Source organism: Hippocampus comes, unplaced genomic scaffold (assembly GCF_001891065.2).
Source record: "Hippocampus comes isolate QL1 unplaced genomic scaffold, H_comes_QL1_v1.1 scaffold68, whole genome shotgun sequence".
Lineage (NCBI taxonomy): Eukaryota > Metazoa > Chordata > Actinopteri > Syngnathiformes > Syngnathidae > Hippocampus > Hippocampus comes.
In genome coordinates this window covers 124,143-143,465 of record NW_017805625.1, presented here as the reverse complement: position 1 = coordinate 143,465, position 19,323 = coordinate 124,143, and the positions used below count along the sequence as shown (strand labels likewise).

Sequence of the window (19,323 nt, the reverse complement as noted above, 5' to 3'; positions counted from 1 at the left end):
GGGGGGGGGGTACGAATTCAGGCTCATTTTGACACTGGCTCAGTGGGGGGAGGGACAAAAACCTTTTCGGCTGACATCTTGTTTTTGAGCCAGGCGCTAAAGCGCTGGTTGCTGGGTCCGTCTCCCGTGGCGCCGACACTCCATACCAGCGAGAAAATGAACCACGGCTCAATCAGCTCCTTCACACGCTCCAGTTTATTTCGAGGCGGCGGCTTGTCTTCCTACAAGGCAAGCGAGCATTTGTGGTTGGGCTCAGGTAGGATGCAGCGCTAATAGGTCAAATGAATCGCGGAGAAAGTCAAGAAACAGCGCAATCCATGGCGACGTGCCCAGAACGTCGTCTCTTGAAAAACAAAAAGAAAAATGAATATTCATGGAAACTAGCCCGGGCGATTGACCAACCTCACTAAAGTTAAACGGCCTGAAGAAGCAGTCCATCAGTTTGAGGAGGCTACAGGTCAGATTGCTGTCCAGCGACGTGATGACCTCCTTGACCGAGTCGCGAACAAAATTGACAGAGTCCTACGAAGACATGGAGAGGAAAGATGGCGGCAAACTGCGGGCGCCTCGGAGCAGCTGGTCGCCGCGTTCCGTCTCGCTCTCACCTGGAGGAAGCGCTCAAACAAGGAAGTGAGCTCCTCCGTGAACGCTTTCATGACTTTGGGGACTTGCCGGAGCCAACACTCCGTGAAGGGGACGAGGCCCAAAATACTGGGCTCCAGGTAGATCATGCCGCAGCGAGACACCGTGGCCGGCGACGCAACCGCCAAGTCTTGCACCTCAAACATCATGGTCATGCACTGAAAAGAGTCCCGCCAGTCACTCGGTCGTCTCGAGCCCATTCCTAAATTTTTTCTTTGAAAATGCCGCTTGTCCTCTTTGACCCAAAGCAAAACTCACTCGCCTCCAACTTGACCGAAAGCACTACTTTTACTGAAGTGACCATGCGACCTCACAGCGGGTCGATGGTGGGGAAGTGTACATGTGTTTTGTTTTGGGTTTATTTTTTTTGGGGGGGGGTGTGGGGGGGGGCTCGCTCACGTGCACTGGTAGGAGAGGCCGCGGCAGACTCCTTTTGTATTTTGGAAGCAAACAAAAAAAGAAGCTCCGTCAGATAAAAGTAATGAGGAAGAAAGGAAGGACGATCAGGTCGGTCGAAAAAGGAGAACGGAGAACGGGGGCGGCAAATTGAAATCGGGAAGCTAAAAAGAAAGCGGCAGGAAGATGCAAAGGGAAGAGCCCAATTCCAGGTGAGAAAGAAGGCGTGGGATAAAATGATCGGCGTCAACTCAAGAAGCGCTTCATGATACCTCGGTAAGCTTGATGATTTCGCCGGAGCTCAGGCAAAGCTTTTTGTTGTCGTCCAGCACGGTGTTCATGTTCTCGATCCAGACGGCGTCGACCGGACCGTCGAACATGTACCACTTTTTATCGTTGTCCATGACCGACGTCCCCATCCGGATCAACGAAGAAAGGATGCCGTCCGTCCTGCGAGGGTCGGCGCCGGGCGTCACGGCTCGTCCGCCTTTTGACATTTGCGGGCGGGCGGCGCTCACCACTCGTGCGTCAGCAAGTCGTACTCCCCGTAAAGCTGACCCATGGTGATGGACTTGGGGTTGAGCACGTACGTCTGAACGGCCTCGTACAGATCCCCGCTGACAGAGGGCTGGCCCTTGAGAGCCGTTATCGCCGCCCCCAGAACTTCGTAACACTAAAAGGCCAGACGGAGCGACGAGGCTTCGCGGCGCCACTGCGGAAAACGGCGCACAGAAAGCGGCGCGCGCGCGCACGCGCCGGGACTCACCTTGGTTTTACCCGATCCCGAGGGTCCCACTAACATCAGGCCGTGTCGGACCACGGTGGTCTCGTACAGTTGAATGCACTTCCCGATGTATTCTGCAATCGCAGACGGCAACCGTCGAGACGCCGCGGGGTCAGACGACGGCGTCGAAACCGCCCCGGCTCAGCTCACCGTCCACGTCCTTGAGGTTCATCTTGGTACAGATGTGGCGCATGGATTCCTCCAGCGTGCCGTAGTCGATGGGCTCCTGCTTTGTCTTCGGGAAAAGGTCGGACACGATGCCGTTGAAGAGCTTCAGGTCGTCTCGTAAAAACTTGGGCACGTTGACGTCTCGGATGGCCCGTAGGCAGATCAGCTCCTGCGAGTCGGCGGCATCGGTTAGCGAGGGGTTGGGAACTCGACACCCGCCGGGGCGGCGACTCAAACAAAAGCGGCTAACCTCGTTCATGTTGGGGTTCTCTCGCTTCAGATTTCCGGCAGCCGAGATCACGGACTTCACAGATCTCATTCCGAAATCGTAGTGATCCTGAACACAGGGTGGACCAACTTGTTGCACTTTTCCTTTTTGAGGGTCCTTAAATTAGCCCCCCCCCCAAAAAAAAGGCAAGAAGTTAGGCGACCAAGACAATCTCACCTGAGAGCTGAGTTGTTCCGAGGAGAGTGTGAACGTGCTGGTGATTTTCTGGGAGAGGACTTTGGCGTCGCTGAAGCCAAACGAGTAGAGCGAGATCTCGGCTATCATGGCAAAGTTGGGGACCATCATGGCCACCGGCCGAAACAGGGCCTTCAGGTTGTCGGGCAACTCCGTGCGGCCGGCGTAGCCGGGATTCATAGTGATGAACACGGCGCAGGAGGGGACCAGCGGGATTTCCGAGCCCTCGAAAATAAAGCGTTCCGCCTGCAAACGCAAAACGGCCACATCGTCTGTGGATGACGCGCGATGGAAAATGCCAGCAAAGTAAGTCAACGTGCAAGCGGAGCTTGGGCGTCGCCTCCCAGAGAGTCGAGCGCTACTTGAGAAACGGATTCCGGGACATCATCGACTCGAGTGACATTGGAAGGAAAGAGCTCACCCTTTGCTGTTGCGCCTTTTGTATGGTGGTGATCTGCTGAGCCACCACGGACAGCACCTCCACATCGATCCGATTAAACTCGTCAAAGCAAGCCCAGGCGCCGGAGCTGCAAAGTCGAGTCGAGTCAAGTCAGCTTTCTTGTCAAATGTGCGCAATGTGCAACATACGGCGCGGATGACATTTCTTTCCCCTCAACGGCTTTCGACCGCCAGGCGGGTAGGGAAGAGTTCGGGAGCGTCTTCAAAGCGAGGCTTTCCCCCTTCAGTCTGGGCAAGAAGACCAAGCAACTGCTCTACGAAGGGATGCGGCGGCTCCATTTTCATGCAAAGCACACCGACCCGCGCGCACCGGAGTGACAGCTTGCTGGCAGAAAGTCGGTCGATTCTTGTCCCGACTCGGACCGCATCTCCACACGGCCGATCCGGCAGGGATTTTACTGAATTGGATCGTGGCGCACAACTCCCGAGCTACGATGTCAGATGTCTTTCATTCAGAATCATTGCCTTGCGTTCTTGAAACCGGTTCTCCAGGCGGCACGGCCGGAAGCGGGGGAGGCACACCGGCAATGGCGAGTCGGCGGCGGTCTCCGAGGGCCCGCTTCACGGCGCAGATGTGCTTCCGCCATGTCGAGACGCGAGTCTGCCCTCTTGCGGACATGCGCTCGTCCGAGCAATGACCAAGAGTGGGGATGAGGACGAACCTTGGCGCAAAGACGTGCCACGCGCCACGCCGGATCTGTGCCGGTCACCAAAATACAGCCCGCGGTTTGCCGCTTGAAATATGGCGTTTGCCACGCCGGTTTCCCGTTGGAGTCAAACGGGGAGGCGCCGAGACTTACCTGGCCAAGCCTTTGAGGAACTTGCCCATTGCCATAAAATCCAGCTGGTCGGAGCAGTTGAAAACCACCGTCTGGATGGCGAGAGCCTTTCCCAGATCTTTGGTGGTTTCTGTTTTTCCCGTGCCCGCCGGACCGGCGGGAGCTCCTCCGAACTTGAGGTGAAGGGCGCCCGTCAGGGTCAGGTAGCATCTGAGGGAGGCGGAAAAATGCATCTGAGAGGTTAAAACGGCATTTGTCCCGATTGGCCGGGCGTCTCCGAGGAGGCGCGGCCTTTGTGAGACGTGCGCTCGGTGGGTCAGGGTCCTCGGTAGAAAAGCCTACTTGTCTGTGAGCGGCGTGATGACCAGGCGTCCGGAGTTTCCCAGGTACTCGTACCCATACAAAAACTCGGCATTCACCGCTCGGATGTACAGGTCCTCTCTGGCCCAGTAGTATCTACAAAGTTTACTCGGGTGAATATCACGACAGAGTGCGGGGGCGGCGGACTCGCGCGGAAGGAGTGAGACAAGCCCAAGAACCTGAGTTGACTAATCCACTCGAAGTCGTTGACGCTGGACACCGCCAGCTCCACCAGTTTGGCCGCCACGTCTTTCGCGTGCACCTCGATGACGATGAGGGCGGAGAGCACGGCTCGTTGCATTTTCGATACGCCGCACCTCACCAGGTGGACCAGGTTACCCAGCTGTGCCAAAAAAAAAAAAAAAACAACAAGAAACGGAAGCACGCGCTCCACATTCACGGTACGGCGCTGTACAGGTTTGTTTTTTTTTCTTGCGCACCTGTTTCTGCAGCTGAGGAAAAAGACGGTCGGCCAAGTCCCCCTGCTCCAAAGCCTCCGACACTTCCGCAGTCCAGTAGACCTGACAGCCAGCGATCACCACTTGCCCGGGCCACGATAAAACCCACTCTTCGCGGGGTTTCTGAAATGCACCAAAACAATTTGGGGGGGAATCCCCCGCACACGCTTGAGCAAGAAGACTCGATTTGCGAGCTTTGAAGTGCAAGTGGCTCACCTCGGGATAAACGCGGAGCGATCGATCAATGTAGTCCCTGACCGTCGCCGTCATGGATTTCTCCACCTCTCTCAGCCAGTCCTCCACATTGCCAGTGGGCATGACGGTCACGGCCAGCCGGACCTCCTCGCCTTCTCCGGAGTACATGTGTGTGATCAGCAGGTCCGGCTGGAATTTCAGCTGAGGAGCGAGAGGAAAGCGCGGCAAAGGAGTTGGCGGGCATCCCGTCAGATTTGAAAGAGCGCTCGGAAAACACCCACCCGTGCGATGTTCTCAAAGCATTTGCGCAGGTGCGGCTGGACGGCGGTGGCGTCTTTGGTCTGAGACAGAATTTCCAGAAGCTCGTCGTCCGACAGAAAGTAGAACCTGCAAAAAAAACAAAGATTAAGCCAATGTCATGTGCGCAGAAACGGATCAATTCGATGAGCGGCCAAGGTGCAAATAACTCGAGGAAGCCTCGAGTCTTGCCTCCGACGTTTGGGGCTTTCGTCGGTTCTCGTTTTGGAGAGGGCTTACCTGGGGAAGGCGTTTCGTTTGATCTCCAAGTATTCGCTCAGGCCCTTTTGCACCTGTTCTAAAAGGACGTTGCACTTTTTCAGTTTGTCGAGCAGGTGAGGCCCCGGGCAGAATTCGATGATCTGGGCACCAGCGAGAAGAGACCAGTACTATTTTCGGCTCCCGGTGATCGCGTGGCCGCCATTTGCGGTGGTGGGACTGACCTTTGGGTTATCGGAGGCACCTTTCATGATTCTCTTCCAAATTTCCTCCATTTGTTGGTATCGCATCCCCTCCACGGGCAGCTGTTCATTGATATCGTCGGAGCTGAAGATGGGCTCCAGGTAGAGCCAAGAACCCTGACATAAGAGCCACTCCTCCAGCACGTCCTGCGAGCGCCGCCGGAGGGCGGGAGCACAAGATGAGCCCGTGAGCCTCCGAGCCGGCTGGCCGCCCCCCCGCCACCCTTTGGCGCTTACTTGGGTCGTTCTGAGTTTGCTCTCCCACTTGTTGATTTCGGCTTCAAAGGCCTTCTTGTAGGGGGAGAAGGACATGCTTTGCGTCATGACGATATGGTCATCCAGCAGCTGCAGGGCTTCGTCGGGACTCTTCAGGATGCAGGTGCCCGTTTCCTTGTACGGCATCAGGTCAAAGAGAATGGCCGACCACTCCGCTTTCATTTTGTGTAGGGCCTGGACGAGGGTGACAGACGGGCAGTGTATCGGCGTCGGGGGCCGGGTCTCAACGGGTCTCAACGGGTCCCAACGGGTCGCCGCGTGCGCACGTCCCTCCCAAACGCCACAAGCTCCCGCTCGCTTACCTGCTCAATGGTGTACTCTTTGCCGGCGGTCTCGGCCACCTGCGCGATGGCGTCCATGTGGTTCTGCAGCCCCAGTTCCAAACAGCGGGACAAGGTCAGTTTGGCTTTGGGCACCACTTTGATCTGAATGGTTTCCGAAAGGGCCTCCCAGTGGTGCATTCGCATCCCCGGGTTCCTCAGACCCTGCACCAGAGGAACGTAAGGACGGAACTCCTCGATCCTGGCGCGGATTAAAGATGCCACCGTTCGGCAGTCTAGTGCAACGGGGGGTAAAGACTAGACAGCTTAGGAACAAGCAAGCAAGCAATCAGCATCGGCGGCGTCATCCAATCGAGTCGGCGGCAACCATCCGTTACTCGCCGAGTTGACTCACCGGGGTTGTCCTTGAACTGTTTGATACATTTATTCATGGTGTCCAGGGCACCCGTCACATTGCGTTCAAGCAGCTCGGGGTCAATGGAGGTCAGCGGATCATTGAGCCAGCTCTCGTGCCGGTGGGTCCAATCGTAGGTGGTGGTCCAGAGGTCAAAGAACGGCTGGAACTGCTTGGCCATTTTGTGCAGACGGTCATACTGATGCGAGCAGAGCCAAGTCAGACAAGACGTCGTCACGCTACGACCTAGTACGCCGACTCGCCGGTTCGTTTGGGCGCGACGCGTGTTCCCGGACTCACGTTTGTGACGGGAGTACCAAACAAGCGCTCTCTGGTGTTGTAGGTTTGCGCCAAACCCTGGCACTCTTTCAGCTCCTTACTCGCCCGCCTCACCTCGTTGGCTATCTCGGTGGCGTGGTCGACATCCGCGTAACCGGTGAACTTCCCAACCAGCATCTGGGAAAACACGGGCGGCGGCTTGAACTTCATCGGAGCAATTAGTCTCAGAAGTTCGCTCGAGCGGAAGCGTTGCGACAGACCCAGATCCGGCTGGGCTACAAACACTTTGAGATCGAGCCGTCCGTTGAAAGAGAGGAGGAAAGACAAAATCGGAAGGAAGCTAGGATGAGACGAAAGGGCGGCTCCGTCGGCTCGCAAAAGAATCGGCATGGCCGAGCGGACCTCGGCGGCTTCGATGCGTTGCTCAAAGATGTCCTGGTCGGCGATCTGGATCTTCTGGAAGCGCTCCTCTTCTTCCACAAGATGGGCGGTCACCTCTTCGATCTGTCTGACGATCTTTTGCGGCCACTCGATAGCACGCCACCTGGGAAAATACATTCCCGCACTCATCACCGGACCCGACTTGCCATAAGCCCGCCAGAAAAGCATCAGTCATTCATTCCAAACAGTCGCGTACGGCGACAGGGCGGAACAAATAAATGCTCCTCCACCGACAGAAAAACAAAAATGTCATCAAATCCAGAACCTCTGACTGAGGTACACATGCGCAAAACATTTTTTTTAAATATTTTTATATTTTTAATATTTTTCATTAATTAATGATAATTAATATTTTTAATTATCATTAAATTGTGCATGGTTTGCCCTATGTTGCGGCCAGGATGCACGATTTAAAAAAAAAAAAAAGGCACACTTACTTTTTCACAAAATCCTCATTTGATAAAGAGTAGTAAAATTCTTCAAAGAGTTCATACTCGGATAGAATTTTTGCAACGCGTTCCTGAGGGAGGCGGCAAAAGAAAGATTCTGATCAAGTGCACTTCAAGGGACACGGAGAGCCAAGCCATGGGGTTCGGGGGGTACCTTGCAACTCTTGAGCTGGTCCGGGATTTGTTTCATCCAGTCTCTCTTCTCCGTCAGGTCCTCGATGGAGTTGGGACGGTCGCTTAGCGCGTGACCGATGGTGTTGAACTCATCGCATTCCTGGACAGGCACACGTTTCCGAGAAGGCCGTTGCAGTTCCGTCAAAGACGAGTCAGACGATTCGAGGCGACCGACTTACATCTTCCACCCGCCTTCTGAGCTTGTCGGCGTGGTGCTCCAAAGTCGCGATGGCCAAATCCTTTTTCTTGTTGATGAGAGTCTGCCGTACCGCCTCGACATGTACGATAAACGCGCCGATAACGATGGAGGATGGCAGAGAGCTTTGGAGCGCCTCCTTGTCTTTGAGATGCTGTTCCACTTCCATCTTCACGGCCTTGGAAGTCTTCTCGTCGTCGCTGCCGGATCTGCGAAGACAGCGAAGGTCTTGGACCGAGGACTGGCGCCGCGGGGCTGCCGTTTGAGTCTCGGGCGGGAAAAGGCAAATTACGTGAAATGGTCCTCTATATTTAAGCTGTACAGCTCGATGTACTTGGCGTATTCTGCGGCGTAAGCCTTGAGGGGAATGACCGCTTTCTTGAGAGCCGTGCAGATCTTCTCTCTCAAGCGGGAGACTTTGGGTTCGCAAAGGTGGACCGACTCCAGCACGGGGTCGTCGCCGAATAGCAGCCTCTTCATTAAAAACTGTGTGACGCGCGGGAGAGACTCACGTCAAGACGGACAACTCGCTCAATACGAAGAAGAACATTTTACTTCCCGCTTGACTGGCACTTCGAGGATATTGGGCTTTACCTTATCGAGCATCGGTATATTGTGCGTGACCAGAATGCCCTCGTTGAATAGGTTGAAAATGGAGGCCTCAAAATTCTCCAGAGGTGTACTGTAATGGACGCCCGTCTCATTCAGGACTAAATCCACCAGGAACAGAGGCTTGTTCTTTGGCCTGCGCGACAAACAAAGGCACATCCAACAGCAAGCCAAAGAGGAACCCCGGAACACTCGGAACTTCCACGCGTCAAGATACGCTCGGGCTCGATGAACGCCGCAAAGACCCTTCCGCGCCATCTGGTGTTCCGTCAACGTACCGTGCATGTTTTTGGAATGCGGGGGGGAACCTGAAAAAAAGCCACGCAGGAAGGCCAGGAACGGAAGCCACCACCTCTGCACCCTGAGGCGGGGAACTCGGGTTCCTGGAGAGCCGTCTCCTGCCCCTTTTTCAATCCGTCCCGACTCCAACACACCGGATTCAATTGTTCATGATCGTTTCGAGCCACTGACAGGCCTTGCCGATGAGCTGATCTTCGTTCACATCGGGTGTGTCGGGAGGAGAGAGTGATCGAAAAACAGGCAGGAGACGGCTCTCCGGGAACCCGAGTTCCGTCGACCGGCGTGCGGCCCGATGCTTCAACGTCAGTAAGCATAATGGTGTCTTGCGTATTTGGGATGATATGCGGGACAAACGCTATGCCTAAATTTGGAGTGAGGGCGATAGCGGGCACTTGAGGTCAGCTTCTTGTCCACCGGCTTTGTACTGTCCTTGAATGGTGATTTTTATGCAAGAGAATCATTCGTACTTGGAGAGGGGTTGACAGTATGTGGTTGTTTGCTCCACACCCTTGGTTGTTGGGTTCGGACCTACGCGCATTAAAAAATATCTTGTCAAAAATCCAATGAATGAAGGGCACATGTTTTGCGCGCACGCCCGTAATTTGGCCCGATTTTAAAATGGCCGCGCATCTGCTTAGGAGCTGCATTGTCCTTTTCCGGGAGCACTGTCGCCCGTCCCTCCACGACACCACTACGTTTGAAAAGTCTTCCGTGACATGATGAGTCAGCGGTAGAAAACGAACAGGCTCCCCCCACACCCCCACCACTTTTTTGGGGGGTGGGGGGTTGTTTTTCTTTTTCAGTGGTTGCGCAGTGCAAAGCACGATGGCGAGAGCGGTCGTTTCCAACTGCCACGCGGCGAGCACGAGGAGAAGGCGCGCCCTCCCTTACTTGTAGGGGCTGCCGATGTAGTCGTCCCCCCACACCAGGTCATCGGGGCACGTTAGCGCGCTGCAGCACGCGTCCAGAATCAGCTTGCTCAGGCCGAGCAGCGAGTCCTCCACGAGGTTGCGCAGAGTGTCCTGCAGGTTGTAGTGCACCACGGCCAGCAGTTTGTTCAGCTTGGAAACCTTGTGCATCCCCCAGTCAGTCTCGTTCATGTTGTACGCGCCTTTGCCGACGGTTTCCAGGTTGTGACGCAGACTGTAAGTGACGGTGAGCATCCAGGCCTCCCGCAGAAACAAGCTGATCTGAAACGACGGCGGCGACACACTCGACAAGAGCTCGGCTCTCGCGCGCGGTGACGCCGGGTCTTACCTGAGTTTGCATTTGGGTCTGGTTGGCCTCAAACTCGTCCAGTCGCAGAGGTTTGGTTAAGGAGACGTTGAAGAGTCTCATATTGGCCAGCTTGTTGCACTCGGAGCGGATTTCCGACAAGGTGCAGATGACTTTGGGTTCCGTCAGCATGGACTTGGTGAAGAACGCCGCCTGGTTCTTCTTGTAGTCGAAGGCGGGCACCGTCACGCAGCCTGCGCGGGTGGGAAAAAAAAAAAAAAACAGGCGTTGGCCGCGGTGCCGCTCGGAGGGGGGGTGTCAGCGCGCCTCCGCGTGAAGGCGAGGAACTCCGCCTCCTCTACCTTTGATTGGCACGCGCCGGGGTTCCTCGTGCGGCAGCGCGATGTGCGCAAACTCCTGCGGGTGGCTCACCACGCTCTTATCCAAGATGAAGCGATTCATCGTGCGGTCGTATTCCAGCTTCACCTCCTTGGCCAGCCCCTCCACACACGTTTTCACGCTGCGGGACAAGAACGGAGCCCGTTGGGCCGCTTTCCCGCGCGGAGGCATGCCCGACGCCTTCCCTCCGCCTGCTCGTCGTGCGGGCGGACGCGGGCGCTTCCGCGATGGAAATCAGCCCATCGCTCGGCTGCGTTTTGGCAGCGGTCGTGCCGGCCATCGTATCGTATCATATCATATTCTCTCTCGGTAAAAAAGATGTGAAAGGCGCGCAGAGAAAGGCCCAGCGATGACTTACATGTCCAGTTTGAGGCCGGAGCCCGCCAGCGCTCGTCTTTGGATACGGCGCAGGCAGTGCGGATCGATGGACGGCGTCTCGTCCCAGATGGGCATGCAGTCCACCGTCAGGTTGTAGAGGATGAGGGCCTCGGAGTTGGCTCGCAGGCGCATGGCAAACTGGATGCGCCGCACAAAGACGCGGGGGTCCTCAGCGCTGAACAGCAGCCTGATGCGGGGAATCCAGTGCCTGTTGCCCGTTTGGAGGCACTTGACATCTGAACGACGGCGAGAGGGAAACACGTGAGCGGCTCTTTATGGGGCAAAGGTCGTGGCCGGGCCGGGCGCGGCGCTCTCGGCGACGTTACCGGGGCGATTCCTTTCTCCTTCTTTCAGCTTGCTGTTTGGGAAAACCTTTTCCACCAGGTACTGACATTTCTCCCTGCTGTAGTCGAGCACTCCCACTAAATGCCAGCTGTACTCCGACGATGGGGGAGCTTGGCCGTTTTCTGACGACGGACGTGTCGGCTGTTGAGACACTACCAATTTTTTTTTTGTTTTCATTTCGCAGGCATCTTACCCGACGCTACCGCGTCGTCCGTCGGCAGCAATGCTTTTGCCGGGATTGGTTTTCTGCAAGGCGATCCTTCGCTTTTCCCCAGGACCAGCCAGTCTTCCGCAGTACGGCAGTCAAACTCCACATTGTCAAATATCTGCGAGGAAAACGTCACAAGGGAAGGCAGCGAAAAATACGGCAAGGAGAAGAAGGCGGCGCCGAGAGCCCCGCCGCGTCGCGGTGGCGGGGCGGGCGGGCTCACCTCGAGGGGAAGGTAGGACGACACGATAAGACGCTCGTCGTTACCGTCCAATGGGCGTGGCATCAGGAGATTGGAGTCGATGTTTTTGTACGCCAGCAGCTTCTCAAAATCAATCTTCAGGTATTCTCTTCGACACCTTGGGAGAAGACGCGTGATTTTCTCAACGGATCACAAACCTGTCCCCGCCAACCGCACCAAATGTCCGGCCTGTGCTCTCCAATATTTCTCACAGTCGGAGAGGAAGAGGACTTGCGCGTTCTCTGTCCCTACCTCTCCTTGGTTAAATCGCGAGGGCTCTTGCCAGGAACGGTTTTGTAGGGCATCTGGACCTTGGGCGTGTCTGCGCCGCAGTTGAAGTAAGACGTGAGGAGTTGCTTGGAAAAGGGGCCATAATACTCCTTGTCGTCAAACTTGTATTTGGCAAACGGAGACTTGGAGTCTGTGGAGACCAAAGAGAGACAAGCGCAGCACATGATCGGAAGCCCTGCCGTGTCGGCAGAGAGTGAGATTTTCTCCACCACGACGACGACACGGAGTTCCACACTTTTCAGTCATATTGCGTTGCATTTGCACCCGTTTTTTACACGACGCAGCAAATTCACAGACTTTGAAAAGACGCGCCTTGAATTGCGGGCCCTCTGGGTTCGAAGAACTAGACACTTTTCAGAACAGTACGATTTTTTTCTTCTGGTTTTTTTTTTCTATTTTGGCTTTTTTTTTATTCACTCAGTTGCAATTAGCTTTTAGAGCAGGTTGGTGAGTTTTTACTTTTTCAAAAATGCTTTGTTTTACTTGACTTTTTTAGTTTGAGGTTTGGTTTTTTTTTTCAACAGATGGGACTATCTGATGAGTGCAAGATAAAAAAAAAAAAAACGGTCACCAAGCGCCGTGTAATGAAGTGAGCTGCAGTTCTCAAACAACTTTGTTTCCTTCTGCACAACAGTTAATTAACATTGTTCGGCGGAAAAAAAAACCTTAATGGGCCTCGCGATGATGTGAAAAATACACATTGTTAGTTGGAGGGCGGCGCAGGAAAAAAATCCCCACAGCGTCCCGTCTGGTGAAAACGCCGCCCATCCCGGCCTGCTCCGGTGGACTTTTGACCCTGTACCGTCCCAGTCCGGTGATTGGAGGCAAAGCTGACCCCCTGGCCCGCGGGACTCCCGGATGAATCTCAGCTTCTCATTGCGGTAGGTGTCGATGGACAGAAAGTTCGCCGAGACCGAATTCCAATGCCCGGCGTGCGACGCGACGATGGTCCGGCGTGACCCCCGGCCTTGGTTTTGAATCGCATGGCCCCGACCTCCTTACCTGATGAACCATCATCATCGCTGAAGTCAAGGGTGGATACCCGCTCCTGGCCGTCCGCTTCCTCCGTGCAAGTCTGATCAGTCAACAGAGTTTGGCGATGAACACACACACAGCGCCCGAACATCCAAAGAAAGCGACGCTCGCGGGCTGAGATTTCGCGCGTGGCTTTACCTTAAATCTGAGGGCGGTGAACACATCCGAGTAGAGGCCCTTCTGTTTCGTGGCGGGTCCTTTTCGGACCGGGGGGAGCGTGTGTCTGTGACCTTGAGCGGACGGCCTGTCCTTCGGAGTCGCCGGGGACGAATGGGGCCCGAACGTTCCGAAGCCGGGCAAATGTTTACCCTCCATCTCAAGCTTGACAAACAAGAAGCACACAGCCAACAGGAAGGCGTCAGGACGGAAGAGGTCTCCGCTGACGAGGGGAGCGCCGCCTCAGGTGATCACGCTTCGACGCAACGTTTGGGATTTCGGGTGACATCTGCCGACCAACCGAAAATGCGCTTGGACCTTTACGGGTAAACTTTGTTTGACTTTCTCTCAACTGTTGATTGCGCACGTCCTGTCCTGGTAGTCACAGTATGACCTCCGTGATTTGTTTCTTTACAGTGGCTTGAGCCGATACATGGGGGGAGGAGGGGGGGGGGCAAGAAAAGCAAAGAAAATGCCAAAATGGGTTGGACTGAGTGGGTGCAGAGATTTCTGACGGGGGTCTTCCCTGCTCCCCTCCTTTGGGTGAAGCCCTGTTGGATGGGTGGCAGTTTCTGCACTCCCGGTGGCAAAGGCCACCAGAGCCCGGTGGTGAGCTGTGCTCTTCGGCTTCTACTTTCGAGTACCGTAAACCAAGGCCAGCGCATGGCCGCGATGCGCATTCGGCGGTTCAGAGGTCAAATGAAGTTCACCGGCACAGGTTGAAGAACAATGTCACTCAAAAGCCCAAAGTCGCCCACTTTTTGTGAGTAGCGTCTGTGTGAGGGTTGGGTTGTTTCCGGGTGTGCGGTCGGCCACAACATTGAGAGTTCGGACGCTACCTTCTCCATTGAGCTACAGAGGAGATATACAGTAGCCGAGTCTTGGCATCATTTGCCAACAGTTCCGCCCATGAATGCCGTCGCTGCTTCGTGGCGTCTGGCCCACGTTCGAGAGCCCTTCCCACAAAGCCGGCCGGCGCAGACGGCTTCCACAAACCACTTCGCGCTTCGTTACGTGGCGACGACAGTGTCGCGCTGCCAACGGTCGACTTCGAGTGACGTAGCGTACCTTATTTTGGCGTTATTTTCGAGCACCTCCGAAGAGGCGGGGCGTCCAAAGAGCACACGAGCAACAACGCCCGGCGTCCTTGGCTCATTCTTCCGCGGGCGTCGACCTGGCTTTGGCCACCCACCCGAACGCAGTTGCGACGGAGCTGCGCGAGTTTCTTCGTGGATCTTCCCGATCGCCGATGACGTCGCGGCTTGGAAACGCGCTTCGTCGTCGGTCGCGTCGCCCGCGCGTCATTCGAGCCGCAAGGGAGAAAGTTCGGGTCAGCGCCCCCCCGGCCATCTTTCAAACTAGAATGAAAACTAATTTGTATTCTTTGGCTTTTGACTCAGCATGATTTTTAGTTTGACTGTTTTTGGGCTTTCAACTGTCTTTGTTATTCATGTATTATTGTGTGTGTGGAAATAAATATTGGATATATATATATATATATATATATATATATATATATATATCCACATACACATGACATTTGCTCCATGTACAGCACTTACATGGAGGATACAGCGGGGGTTGGTTTAAAGTGCTCGAGAAATACACTTGAGATAAGAGCAGGTGACTTCGAATTGACCTACCGACCGCAGCCGGACATAAAACGCTGTCGCGTTCGGGATATTTCGGAGCATGGAAAATGCAGACGTGACATTGCGAAGCATACCCGCAGTCGCCGATGAGCGGTTCTCTCGGTGGAGCAACGCAGAGCGCCAGCGGACGTCCTCCGCAGCCAGCGCGAGCGAGCGTCGCCCTCGTCGTATCTTAGCGCCCGCAATGAAACGTCTCCTTGGACGACGCTCGCTCGGCGTGAGAAATCTCAGTTCGCCGGTGCACGCCGCGACGGTTGTCGTGGAGACGGGGTCACGTGACGCACAGCCGGCTGACGCTCAGAAGCGCGCACAAAACACCGCGCGGCGCGCTCACACCCGCGATGAGCTCGGACGACGTGGGAAAAGGAGGCTCGCCTTGGAAGAGAGCACTCGATAAAAAGGAGAAACGACCTCGGACGATTCGGTCACGCGCAGTCAACGCGCGTTTCTAGCCCGCGCCGTTTACGACCACCGCGTTGCGTTCTTCTGAAAGGGGTCCGGTCGGCGCGTGCATGTGCCTTTGCAACACGTGGACGAAAGCAGTCCCGGACGCGTGTCCTTGGACGGCCGCCGGAACAAAACCAAGCTGAGCTTCCACAAACACGTGTTTATTCTTCACGAAATAAAGGTCCACAGCGAAAGAAAAAAAAAGTGTACTCCGGATGTTGAAGCAAAAAGTGACGAACTAGCGCAGCGAAGCCAAGAGGCGCCACCCTGTGGCGCGATCCCGTACTACAATAACGGACTGCTCGACTCAACAAGTTGATCCGCGGTGGAATCAAGAAATGTCGTCGAGCTTTGTGGGGCAGCCCGAGGCACGATTTAGTGTCAACGCCTTCACTAAATGTCAATGAAAACGCGCAAGGCTGCGGCGGGCGGGCAAGCAAAGGAAGGACAGAGGATTATCGCTAAACAAAATGTCAGGCAGTATCGGACCAGAGTTATTCTTTACGCTGTGGTGTTAGAGTGCCTGCTGTTTTTTTAATGCATAATCCGGTACCAAACAAGAGACGCTCATTTGGAAAGTTTGGAAATGGAGAGGCTTTTTTTCTGATGAGAACATGTTTTGCTGTGGTGGCTGTTTTTTGAACCGGTGGCACGGACGGGACCTTCCAGGAACAGTTGCGCATCAATCGCCACCACGCTTCAAGTTCATCTTCTGGTGCTGCCCACAAAAGCCATCGCAGTACAGGCGGGCCTCCTTTGGTTGCTCGACTGTCAAGAGGGCAGCAATCGACGCAACAAAGCGCCACGCGGGGCTTGCACGCGGAGACTGAAGAGCCGGGGGATTTGACCTTTGATTTTAGCTGGCCGTCTGGCCGGCTGCCGGTGAGCCGGCTGGACCGGCGACCGCCTGAGGCGTTAAGGGCGGGTCCTCGGCTGAGTCGGGGGCAGAGTTGGCCTCCGGCCGATCTGAGCTTTCGTGGTCTTCCTCCTGAGGATAGAGCTCCGGGTACCTCTGCATGCACTCCTGCATGTTCCGGAAGTGGTGGATGCACTCGGAGCCCTTCACCTCCTCCTGACTGGAGTGAAAGCATGAGAAGGCCTCCTTGAACTGAGCGCCGCAAGGTCCGCTGGCCATGCCACCGAGGCACGGGCAGTTCCAATTGATGTCCCCGTTGGGCAGGATGAGGCCCACACACACACACACACACACACACACACACACACACACACAGGCGTGTGAGGGTTTCGCTCATTTAAAATCAGTGTTCCATGACACGACTAAAGACCGACGACACGGCTTATCTAAATATGGATCATTTTGACACCCACGGGAAGTGGCCTAACTGAAGACCTCAGCGCTCTGGACCAACCTTGCTCCTCATACGGATCATGTGGATCGTCTGCAATCAGCTCGGCGTTGCTCGGGGCCTCATGGTCCTCCTTGGTTACAAAGACAATACGATCTTTACCTGGAAACACAATGCCGAACGATTCGGCATTTCTGTCACTACCAATTGGGTCTAGATAACGGCACGCGTGCCAGACCAGATCAAGGCGTGCAAACGGCACCCAAACACCGCACTCCGAATCCAGCCAGGTACTAGTGAGAGGATGAACCCAGTCAATCAGTAAATCGGTGAGCGAGTCGGGTGGCAGTGAAACGTTAGCTTAGCATGGCAGTAGCACGGTGACATAACACACGCGCGCGCTCAGATGAATGAACGCTCCTAAGTTTTTACCTTCTTGCCTGCAGTAAGACATGTCTGCTACTCTTGGCGTCCGTCCGCCGAGGTGAAAGACAGGCGGCCCAAGCGAAAAGACTCAACAAAGGGCAAGATTTCATCTGACTGCCGGGTCTAAATGGATCGCCTCGCCGCCACAGCGCTCAGCTTCTCCACCTGAGCGGCTCGCGAAGCGGCGCGGGGTGATGACGTCACATGACCGGCGTGACCTCTTTCATACTGTACTTATTCTTTTGCTTGCTCATCTATCTACAAAAATAAAGAGTTAATAATTTATTGATTACTAGTTGGTTATTTTCTGTCTTTTCGTCACGTACATTCGACTAGTTTGACATGCGCACTTTGCAAATTGCAAGCAACGGCTTTCATGGACGCCCCGCTTATACCGTCCCAAATAGATTGTCTTTGTACTGTATTCAGTTAAAGATAGGTTGAACATGATTAGAAAAATCATTGGATTCCGTTTTTTATGTTTAACACAACGTCCAGACTTCATTGGAATTGGGTTTGTAATTGCATCCGGTTTCTATTCACCGTCTCCCTGTTTCACGGGTAATGTGGATCACAAGTTACAATAGCAAATATTCTTTCAAGCCCCCCAACTAAATTTGGCTTGTGTTTCGCTTGCTTTTAAGCGCTGATTTACTGTCAAAACCAGTTCGCTAGACCCTGGGCACTAGCTCATACAAGTGACAAGCCTTGATTAGTGGGGTGTGGTCTCCTGTTTAATCTTTACCCCTGTGCACTCTGTTGATAATCTGTGCCTGCCTGCCTTTTTCCAAATCATTTCCTTCAACTGGAGACTTCTGGTGCAAGGAGGAAGCATGCGCAATCAGTTTTCAAAATCAAGAGTTTGAGGAACAGCAAACTTCTTGGTGCATTTGTGCTGCGAGTCGATACTTGGGACCTTGGTGATGTGTGAAATGTTTGATTTTTAGTTGGTTTTTTTTCCGAGTGGAATAGAAATGCCACTTTTAGAGTTGATCCAAAGTAAGACAGTTCAAAACTGACATGCTGTCAAGAAAACTTTCAATGAAGGAAAAACATTTCCAATTGTTGGAAAAAAAACTTTTAATAACAGTTATGTCTGTTACATAATAGTAAAAACCAAAATGAACCCCCGCTTTGCATCCATATCAAACCGACCGTCTTACTGACCCACCGTGCAGTTTTGTGCAGTGATTCAGTCCGGGAATGAAAGAGCAAGACAGTTCAGACGATCAATTTTACTTTACCAGCCAGAGGTATAGGACAAACGTACTGTGTCCTACCTATAGAACAGAGGACCAGAGTGAATATGAACAGTCCGTCATTGAGAATACAAACGTCAAGGGTAAATGTGAGCAACTTGCCCAGATAACAGAAAGAAGAAAATTTTGTTCATACTCATCGCATCTCGCTCACAACTCCCCATCAAATGACTGACATGGCTTTCCTTGAGACATCTTAATGCCTGGAATTCATGTTTTGTCATAGTGTTCTTCGTGGAAAAATGCCCAAGGTGAGTCTAAGACAGCACCGCGCACGCACACGCACACACACACACACACACAAGTTGAGGGATTCTTCCGCTGATGAAAACAGTTGGTGGGCCAGTCGAGCCCTCCGTGATGGTAAGGCGTAAAAGAAATGGACTGGCGACAATACCAAGTTCAAAGCAGGGAGAAAACAAAATGGGTCTCTTGACAATGCAAGAGAGACAAAAGGTGTCAAATAATTAATCCCCAATGCAAAATGAACTGATAGTGCAAACTGCCCCCCCCCCAAAAAAAGACGGAACGCACAAGAGTGACACGGTATAGAGGTGCTGCACATGGTCGACTTGGCATTTTCTAGAAGAGCAGTGCACCCATGCTCCCCACTTCGCTCTGCTCTTTCACAAAGATCTCAAAGTACTGGTAGATGATGGTCACAGCCAAGAGGATTCCCGTGCCGGAGCCGATGGCGCCCAGGAAGTCGGCCATGACAGAGAGGCCTCCTATACAAAGGCCCCCAAAGGCAGCAGCGGTGGGGATGTACCTGCAAAACGGGAAAGGAAACTCCAACCGATGCCATCCAGTTCACGGGCGTTTCTCGCGGGGAGCGAGGAGAGAGATCCGTTTCCGCATCCGTACCTGTTCAGCTCGTGCACCATGGAAGTCTCTCGGCTGGGCACTAGCTCATACAAGTGACAAGCCTTGATTAGTGGGGTGTGGTCTCCTGTTTAATCTTTACCCCTGTGCACTCTGTTGATAATCTGTGCCTGCCTGCCTTTTTCCAAATCATTTCCTTCAACTGGAGACTTCTGGTGCAAGGAGGAAGCATGCGCAATCAGTTTTCAAAATCAAGAGTTTGAGGAACAGCAAACTTCTTG

At 54.1% G+C, this 19,323-nt stretch overlaps 2 protein-coding genes and 1 long non-coding RNA gene across 3 annotated transcripts in view; all 3 read right to left on the bottom strand.

Moving 5' to 3' along the window:
• The window catches only part of dnah1 (dynein, axonemal, heavy chain 1), a 32,761-nt gene extending 19,431 nt beyond the window's left edge, over positions 1–13,330 (bottom strand). Inside the window, exons 1-38 of the mRNA XM_019881375.1 lie at positions 13,112–13,330; positions 12,941–13,013; positions 11,900–12,068; positions 11,630–11,765; positions 11,392–11,524; positions 11,180–11,320; positions 10,834–11,089; positions 10,439–10,596; positions 10,119–10,330; positions 9,753–10,051; positions 8,547–8,697; positions 8,245–8,438; positions 7,936–8,161; positions 7,737–7,856; positions 7,571–7,653; positions 7,095–7,236; positions 6,714–6,869; positions 6,414–6,612; positions 6,041–6,294; positions 5,700–5,912; positions 5,445–5,609; positions 5,242–5,363; positions 4,986–5,091; positions 4,726–4,905; positions 4,492–4,632; positions 4,231–4,394; positions 4,034–4,147; positions 3,713–3,901; positions 2,875–2,980; positions 2,436–2,699; positions 2,241–2,327; positions 1,973–2,159; positions 1,805–1,896; positions 1,557–1,711; positions 1,311–1,488; positions 606–800; positions 403–522; positions 63–221 (exon numbers count right to left, since the gene is read on the bottom strand). Of these exons, the coding sequence (XP_019736934.1) occupies positions 63–221; positions 403–522; positions 606–800; positions 1,311–1,488; positions 1,557–1,711; positions 1,805–1,896; positions 1,973–2,159; positions 2,241–2,327; positions 2,436–2,699; positions 2,875–2,980; positions 3,713–3,901; positions 4,034–4,147; positions 4,231–4,394; positions 4,492–4,632; positions 4,726–4,905; positions 4,986–5,091; positions 5,242–5,363; positions 5,445–5,609; positions 5,700–5,912; positions 6,041–6,294; positions 6,414–6,612; positions 6,714–6,869; positions 7,095–7,236; positions 7,571–7,653; positions 7,737–7,856; positions 7,936–8,161; positions 8,245–8,438; positions 8,547–8,697; positions 9,753–10,051; positions 10,119–10,330; positions 10,439–10,596; positions 10,834–11,089; positions 11,180–11,320; positions 11,392–11,524; positions 11,630–11,765; positions 11,900–12,068; positions 12,941–13,013; positions 13,112–13,288 (6,216 nt within the window). The 5' untranslated portion in view covers positions 13,289–13,330. The remainder of the gene's footprint in view (positions 1–62; positions 222–402; positions 523–605; positions 801–1,310; positions 1,489–1,556; positions 1,712–1,804; positions 1,897–1,972; positions 2,160–2,240; positions 2,328–2,435; positions 2,700–2,874; positions 2,981–3,712; positions 3,902–4,033; positions 4,148–4,230; positions 4,395–4,491; positions 4,633–4,725; positions 4,906–4,985; positions 5,092–5,241; positions 5,364–5,444; positions 5,610–5,699; positions 5,913–6,040; positions 6,295–6,413; positions 6,613–6,713; positions 6,870–7,094; positions 7,237–7,570; positions 7,654–7,736; positions 7,857–7,935; positions 8,162–8,244; positions 8,439–8,546; positions 8,698–9,752; positions 10,052–10,118; positions 10,331–10,438; positions 10,597–10,833; positions 11,090–11,179; positions 11,321–11,391; positions 11,525–11,629; positions 11,766–11,899; positions 12,069–12,940; positions 13,014–13,111) is intronic.
• A 2,038-nt stretch (positions 13,331–15,368) lies between these two features.
• On the bottom strand, positions 15,369–17,171 carry LOC109522124 (mitochondrial intermembrane space import and assembly protein 40-like). Its single transcript, XM_019880422.1, has 3 exons — positions 16,968–17,171; positions 16,599–16,697; positions 15,369–16,416 (listed from the first exon to the last, which is right to left on the bottom strand). The coding sequence occupies exons 1-3, from the start codon at positions 16,987–16,989 to the stop codon at positions 16,085–16,087; spliced, it is 453 nt and encodes a 150-aa protein (XP_019735981.1). The 5' UTR covers positions 16,990–17,171; the 3' UTR covers positions 15,369–16,084.
• Positions 17,172–18,022: 851 nt separating this feature from the next.
• On the bottom strand, positions 18,023–19,130 carry LOC109522689 (uncharacterized). The gene is made up of 2 exons (XR_002169599.1): positions 19,085–19,130; positions 18,023–18,989 (listed from the first exon to the last, which is right to left on the bottom strand). It is a non-coding gene; the product is annotated as an uncharacterized LOC109522689 (long non-coding RNA).
• Between the last annotated feature and the right edge of the window lie 193 nt (positions 19,131–19,323).

Coding starts and splice junctions, on each gene's coding strand:
- LOC109522124 (XM_019880422.1), bottom strand. CDS start 16,989: ATGTCTTACTGCAGGCAAGAAG. Junction 16,698..16,967: donor GTCTTACTGCAGGCAAGAAG/GTAAAAACTTAG, acceptor TTGTGTTTCCAG/GTAAAGATCGTATTGTCTTT. Junction 16,417..16,598: donor TGATCCGTATGAGGAGCAAG/GTTGGTCCAGAG, acceptor GTGTGTGTGTGG/GCCTCATCCTGCCCAACGGG.